This window comes from Heterodontus francisci, unplaced genomic scaffold (genome assembly GCF_036365525.1).
Source record: "Heterodontus francisci isolate sHetFra1 unplaced genomic scaffold, sHetFra1.hap1 HAP1_SCAFFOLD_1102, whole genome shotgun sequence".
In the NCBI taxonomy this organism is placed as follows: domain Eukaryota; kingdom Metazoa; phylum Chordata; class Chondrichthyes; order Heterodontiformes; family Heterodontidae; genus Heterodontus; species Heterodontus francisci.
The window spans coordinates 103,810-111,658 of NW_027140789.1; the positions used below are offsets into that span (position 1 = coordinate 103,810).

Genomic DNA, 7,849 nt, shown 5'->3' on the forward strand with positions numbered 1-7,849 from the left:
TTAAACACCAACTCCCTTGCAATGAAGGCCCAAATTCCATCAATCCCTGATGCCCTTTAGAAATTCGTCTTCCATGTTACCTCTGCCAATCTGATTTGTCCAGTCAATATGCAGATTAAAATCACCCAAGACAATTGTAGCGCCCTTCTTACACGCCTCTGTTATTTCCTGATTTATACTTTGTCCTATGGTGAGGCAACTCTTCAGGGGCCTATAGACGACCCCCCTTGCTATTCCTTATTTCCACCCAAATTGATTCCACATCACGATCCATTGCACCTATATCACTGCTCACCACCGCACTTTTATTAACAAAGCTAACCCACCTCCTTTTCCTTTTTGCCTATTTCTCCCGGAATATCGAATACCCTTGAATATTGAGTTCCCAGTCTTGGTCACCTTGCAACCACGTCTCTGTAATAGCTATCAAATCATATTCATTTATCTCTACTTGTGACGTCAACTGATCTATCTTGTTACAAATGCCGCCTGCATTCAGATAAAGAGCCTTAAGCTTTGACTTTTTACCGTTATTACACATTCTGGTTATATTTTCTGCCCCTTCCTGTCACACTTTGATTACCGTTCGCCTCTTCACTACCCTGCACCTCTGCTCTCGCGTTTCTTTTTGATTTTTTTTTTAAACCTCCCTTCGATTGAACCCTCCCCTCCCACACTAATTCGTTTAAAGTCTGATCCAGAACCCTATTAGTTGCATAACTAACTTACTGAGATAGTAAGCACCTTGAAGATGGTCAAGCCTTGCCTGACCAAGTGTTAACCCTCCAGAGATTGAAGTAAACTTCAGGTAAATTGGGTTCCCCCAATGTCTGCTTTTCGATTGATTGTCTCTCCTCTGTTCCGAGGACACCAGTTCAGTGAAGTCAGCCTCAAAGCGAGAACCTCCTACTTTGTCTTATTGTTAGATAACAAATGTACAACAGGGCGTGCCTTAAATGTTGACGTAGCATCTCTGATCGAGGACAATTTACAGGTGTGCACCAAATGATCAACGATTACAAAATTCAAGAGTGAACGCTCAATTTTAATAGGTTTCAGGGCATTGAACATTTACAATTCAGTCTTTTGAATGGGCAGGAAGCAATTTAAAGCAGCTATCTTTTCTCAACACACTGCCAGCACTTCTTTCAGTATGGCGATCCTAGCATCTGCAAAAAAATTCATAGGAGAAATGGGTCAGATAGAAAGTATTTCAGATTTTTCTTTTGAAGTGACAAGATTCCACAGGTTCTTCCCAAGTTCAAGCAGTCCCGGATACCCTGCTTAAAAAAAAACCAAAATGCTCCAATTTATGGTAGATTGCAGACTGAAGAAAGTCTCTGGCACTGCTGAACAATTAATACCTACGTGTAAGCAAATATTGAGCGCTAAAGTTACAAAATAGTAATTGCAGGTTGAATGGAAAATAAGTTTGATGTGCCTGCCTGCAAAGATGTCGACGTACTGACTAACCACTCAAATTCTTACTTCAAACGCATATAGGGCACAAAATGTTCATCTCCGAGCGCAGTCTTCACCTGTATTGAAAACGTTTGAGGTCACCCGAACAAAAGAGTACTCACAAATATATTGGCACATTTATGCCCGTGAATAACCAGCACCAACAAAATTACACACAATCCTTTCTTGTTTACCTTTTTAATCGCAATTCGGAAAGGCTGATGGGAATTCAGCTTCTTCTAAACAGCTATATGCAGACAAAGACGAAGACCAGAGGAGGTAGGAGCTGGAGAATGCCCTACTAAACTCAATGACTGAACACCCACAGCACTGTACATTCTTCCTTTTCATATACCAGTCTAATTCCCTTCTGAACGCTTCAATTGAACCTGCCTCCACCACGTTCTCGGGCAGCGCATTCCCAGACCTTAACCACTCACTATGGCAAAACATTTTTCCTCAGGTCACTTTTGCTTCTCTTAACAAATACTTGAAATCTGCGCCCTCTCGTTCTCGATCTTTTCACGAGTGGGAACAGTTTCTCTCTATCTACTCTGTCCAGACCCCTCATGATTTTCAATACCTCGATCAAATCACCTCTCAGCCTTCTCTTCTCCAAGGAAAACAGTCCAACTTCTCCAATTTATCTTCATAACTGAAATTCCTCATCCCTGGGGACCGATCTCGTGAATCTTTTCTGTACTCTCTCCAATGTCCTCACGTCTTTCCTCAGGTGTGGCACCCAGAATTGGACGCAATACTCCAGCTGAGGCCGAACTAGTGTCTTATACAAGTTCAACATAACTTCCTTGCTCGTGTACTCTATGCCCCTATTAATAAAGCCCAGGATACTGTATGTTTTATTAACCTCTCTCTCAACCTGTCCTGCCACCTTCAATAACTTATGCACATGTACACCCAGGTCCCTCTGCTTTCGGGACCTCATCCCTCTTCTTACCTATGTCATTGGTACTGACGTGGACCACGACTTCTGGCTGTTCACCCTCCCCAGAAGAATGTCCTACAGCCGCTCCATGACATCCTTGACCCTGGCGCCAGGGAGGCAACGCACCATCCTGGATTCACGTTTACTGCCGCAGAAAACGCCTGTCTGTTCCCCTAACTAACGAATCTCCAATCACTACAGCTCTTCCACTCTTCTTCCTCCCTTCCTGTGCAGCTGAGCCACCTGTGGTGCCACAAACTCAGCTCTGACTGCACCCCTCTGAGGAACCTTCACCCTCCTCAGTATCCAAACTGGAAAACTGGTTAGCGAGTGAGATCGTCTCAGGGGACTCCTGCATTACCCGCCTGGTTCTCTTAGACTGCCTGGCAGTCACCCATTCTCTATCTGCCGGCATACTTCTAACCTGTGGTGTGACCACCCCCCTAAACGTGCTATCTACATAATCCTCCGCCTCGCGGATGCACATCCGTGACTCCAGCCGCCGCTCGAGTTCCGAAACTCGGACCTCGGGTCCTGCAGCTAGTGAGAAATTCTCGTGCTTATACTCCAACCCCCTTGCAATAAAGACTAGCCTACTATTTTACTTCCGAATTGCTTTCTGTATCTGCGGTAACTTTCAGCGATCCCTGTACAAGGATCCACGCTAATCTATTACCCCCATGTTCCACAAGTTCTAATCTTATAATCTTATGTGACGCCTTATCAAAAGCCTTCTGAAAAAACAAATACATGACACCCACTGGTTTCCCCCTTATCTCCCCTGCTAGTTACAACCTCAAAAAACGTGAATAGATTTGTCAATGATGATCCCCCTTTCAGGCACGTATCAGTTTTGTTTTTACAAAATTTTTATTCTTGATAACTCAGGATATTAATGCTGGGAAACTTCAAACATTAGCAGCAAGCCCTCAATCTAGTCCGACCCTCCCAACAAAGCGTCTCATGCCAACTGATTCGAATTGGTAAACTGCTTACCTTGCACTATTCCACAGTCAACTTAACAGCCACATTGGAACAGGGGCCCTCTCTTGTTTGGAATATCTGAAACAGAATCAAACCAAATTCAGCAAAAGCAACAACCTTGCATTTTTAAAAAAAAACCTCTTTCATGGGACGAGAGTTTCACTGTCGAGGACAGCATTTCTTGCCCGTCCGAATTAAGGCGGCGGTGCTGAGCTGCCTTCTTGAACCGCTGCAGCCCATCTGTGTGGGTTCACCCACAGTGCTAGTGGCAAGGGAGAAAGCATTCGCAGGACCCACAAGGCACGAAGCATGAAGACACAAAAAATGCCCGAGAACTGATGGTCTATGACCTAGAGTGGATGCACTGATTGCAATCTTTCAAAATTCCCTAGATTTTTTTTTTAAAAAATGGCCCAAAACTCAAACGTTGAGGCTCAAAAGAGATTTGTGTCTCCTTGTACAAGAAAGGCAGGAAGTTAGGTTCAGTGAGCAATTGGGAAGATAGATGGTGTGTTGGCCTTTATTGCAAGGAAGCTTTGCGACAATAGTATCGAGCTTTGGTGAGGCCACATCTGGAGGATTGTGCACAGTTTTGGTCTCATTATCTGAGGCATGTACGGCAAAGGGGACGAGTGTTCTGAGAGTCAGCATTGACTTGACAAGCCTCCCTTTGCACTGTAACTATTCAATGATTCTACGACCATCTATGAACTTATTGAATGACAGAGCAGGATTGAGGGGCTGTGTCGCCAAATATTATATTCTGGTATCACGTTGATAAATCTTTGTGGCACCTTACTGCTGTAAGGTTGCGAGACGCAATCTCAAGACACTTGGAGGATTACAAAACTTGGCATTTCAGGCACTGAAATGCGTCGCTGCCCTGGAGTTTTGTTTCTCCCCCCTCTCTGTTCACTTCTCTTCTGCATTTTGCACTCGATCCCCTAATTTATCAAGTTAAAACAACAACACAGCCAGTCTGCTTCTGACCTCATCTGACACTCAAATATATATCTTTAACCCGGCCACCGATCGATAGTGCAACTCTGGAAGACTTTCTCTTCTGGAGTCCAAACACCGTTGCCAGGAGCAGGTTTAAGCTCACTCGTGGTGACTATCGGCTGAAAGGGGTGTCTTTTTGCACAGCACTGCCTGCATTAATTCTACTGTCACGATAGCCCAAATGTCAACAAGAGTTTTGCAAAATAATACAGGATTGTACAGGGTCAGATACGTCACCAAGTTTCCACTCTGGAGCTCGACAATGCCCACATAAGGCATAATGTGATTATCCCGAATGTTGTGTTTGTCTTCATGAGTCACAGGTTTAAGGTGTCTTCCTATTGCACCACCCGCTTGAAGGCGAGGCCGATGGTGAGCAAGGATGCTTGCTGTTGCGTTGCCTAGCAACAGCGGTGCCTCCCCAAGATCAGCAGCTTTCGTGTTCACATTTTCCTGATCCAAACACAACACTTATTAGATGACGTCAATACTCAATTGTCAACTTTATTGCAAGAGCAACACCAAAAAAAAAACCAGTCAGGCAACTCTAAAATGGGTCAAATTTCCAAGCCCTCCTTCTACGATTCCAACCCACAACTCAGGAAAGTGACATAACCCTTACCTCAGTACCTCCAGATTCCTGCAAAATATTATGCAGGAGACGAATGTATTCGGACGCAGCCCGGAGCACGTGGACCTTGCTTGGCTTTCGATCTTTCGGAATCAAAGGAACTAAACTCTTGAGCTTGAAAAGCCACCGTTTATGCTCTGGACCTGGAACAAGTAAAACATTTATCCACGGGCTTGAGTTACACAAAAGGTTTTAGATTTGAGAGATGCTTCACCCATCAAGCAACATTTTGTTTCCACCTTAATCCCAATTATGAATGGTTTTTAACTTCCTTCATTGCTGTCTGTGATAGCACTTCAATGTGATTGGCGGCCGACCCCAATGATGACACGCTGTTGACGGACACCTGGAGATCCCCTTGGCTTGGCGCCAGATTCAGAGTGATGCTGGGAAATGGGACGTCTGCGCCACAGAGATCGTTCGGGCTTCGTGGGCAGCGAGCTCTGTTGCTTTTGCTGAACACAGAACCCGGCCCATTGCGCCAACTTGATCAGTTATAGCAAACTGAAGGTGTGGTTGCTAAATTTGTTGACGGCACAAAGATAGGTAGGAAAGTAGGCTGTCAAGAGGACATAAAGAGTCGACAAAAGGTTAGGTGAGCGGGCAAAACAATTGGCAGATGGAGTACAATGTGAGAAAATGTGAATCTGTCCATTTTGGCAGGAGGAATAGAAAATAGAAATTATTTGAATGGGGAGAGATTGCAGAAGTCGGTGGTACAGATGGATCTGGGTGTCCTGGTACATGAACCAAAAAGAAGGTTAGTATCTGGAGTACTATGTACAGTTTTGGTCACCTTATTTAAGATGTGATATACTTGCATTGGAGGCAATTTAGGGAAGGCTCACTAAATTGACTCCTGGGGTGAAGGGTTTGCCTTGCGAGGAATGGTTGAACAGGCACCACCTCCACAGGCAGCTTACTCCAGATACCCACTATTCTTTGTGTGAAACATTTACCCCTTTGATCCCCTTTAAACCTCCTCCCTCTCACCTTTAAATCTATGCCCTCTAGTTTTAGTCACCCCTACCATGGGGAAACAGACTCTGGCTATCTCCCCCATCTATGCCTCCCATCATTTTATATACCTCTATCATGTCCCCTCTCAGCCTCCTTCGCTCCAGGGAAAACAGACCCAGCCTATCCAAATCTCTCTTTACAACTCAAGCCCCCCAAACCAGGCAACATCCTTCTGAATCTTTTCTGCAACCCTCTCTCGCTGAATCACATCTTTGCTACAACCTACAAACTTATCTTAAACCCCCCCCCTCCCCCACTGAGGGAAGTTCCTTGATCATAAACTCAAAGTATCTTCACTATTTTAAAAACCGAAACATTTCCTCTTTCAGAATTTTAATACTGCTTTCCACCTTCCTCCGTACCCCCCATCTTTAAAAGCCAACATTACGAAAGCAGGTTAGCTGAGGCATTCTCATGTTGCAGACTGTGGGAGATTGCTGTGTGTCAATAGGTTGCTGCTCATTTCAACAGCGACCACACTTAAAGTCCTTCATCAACTGGTAAGCGTTTTCAGACACACTATAAGGTCCTGAAAGGAAATTCATAAATGCAAAAGTCTTGACTTTCTGATACAATAGAAACAATTTGACTTAAGTCACTACAAGACAACAGCACACTCTAGAGTCGATACAAAGCACTATTTTATCACAAAACCGCAATCCTTCCAATTTTGTCACGGGGCAAAACCCTGAACGAGAATGATGCCGAAAGCTTGCTCCCGTCAAGTTTTATCGGACAGCCCTCGAAGCCGGCCTTCCTCACCCGGTGTCGCTCTCTTGCATTGGCTGCTCGCCTCTTGCCGAACAGCTCCTGCACGTCTGTGCTGGTATCGTAGTGGCCAGCAGGCTGTCGCTTCAGTTTCCTCACGGGGGCGAGGAGGGGCAAAGGGCCAAGGGTTTCACCCAGCACGTCGTCCATCCTTTCGGCCTCTGGCACCACAAACAGCTGGCTGGAGCCAACATGGTCACTTTCCCCCTCTTGGAGGAGCCCACAATCCTGCAAATCCTCACAAGTCATTTCAAAACAAAACTGCATTTCTTTCTCATCCTCCAAATCCCAACACCTAAGATCCATTCCTTCATATACTACAATGTATCCCAAAATTTACTCATCAAAGAGCCTCCACACAGCTCTCCAACCCTCCTCCACTTGGCTACCTCCAAACTACAATGGCGGATTGTCACAGCTGGAGGAGGAATGTCTCGCAGGGCGTTCTGGGACTTGTAGTTTCCGCCCGACATGTCCGCCGGTTGGGAGGTGGGAGACGGAACTACATCTCCCGCCGGGCACTGCGGCTGGCGACGCATGCGCGCCGCTTCCCGCCAGCGTTGGCAATGAGGCGGCGTGGGAACGAGAGATGCTGCTGGGAGACGGTGAGTGAGGGAGGGGGAGGAGGAGTGAGGGAGGGGGTGGAGGAGGAGGAGTGAGGGAGGGGGTGGTGGAGGAGGAGGAGTGAGGGAGGGGGTGGAGGAGGAGTGAGGGAGGGGGTGGAGGAGGAGGAGTGAGGGAGGGGGTGGAGGAGGAGGAGTGAGGGAGGGGGTGGAGGAGGAGTGAGGGAGGGGGTGGAGGAGGAGTGAGGGAGGGGGTGGAGGAGGAGTGAGGGAGGGGGTGGAGGAGGAGTGAGGGAGGGGGTGGAGGAGGAGTGAGGGAGGGGGTGGAGGAGGAGGAGTGAGGGGAGGGGGTGGAGGAGGAGGAGTGAGGGAGGGGGTGGAGGAGGAGGAGTGAGGGAGGGGGTGGAGGAGGAGGAGTGAGGGAGGGGGTGGAGGAGGAGGAGTGAGGAGGGGGTGGAGGAGGAGTGAGGGAGG

The 7,849-nt window shown here is 46.9% G+C and overlaps 1 protein-coding gene across 1 annotated transcript; it reads right to left on the bottom strand.

Annotated features, from left to right (window-relative positions):
* Positions 1 to 1,081: 1,081 nt before the first annotated feature.
* On the bottom strand, positions 1,082 to 7,168 carry figla (folliculogenesis specific bHLH transcription factor). Its single transcript, XM_068026062.1, is given in 6 exon segments — positions 1,082 to 1,169; positions 3,404 to 3,469; positions 4,631 to 4,846; positions 5,016 to 5,143; positions 5,146 to 5,167; positions 6,807 to 7,168. Coding segments are annotated over 5 exon segments (738 nt in total). The 5' UTR covers positions 7,119 to 7,168; the 3' UTR covers positions 1,082 to 1,169; positions 3,404 to 3,409.
* Positions 7,169 to 7,849: the final 681 nt, after the last annotated feature.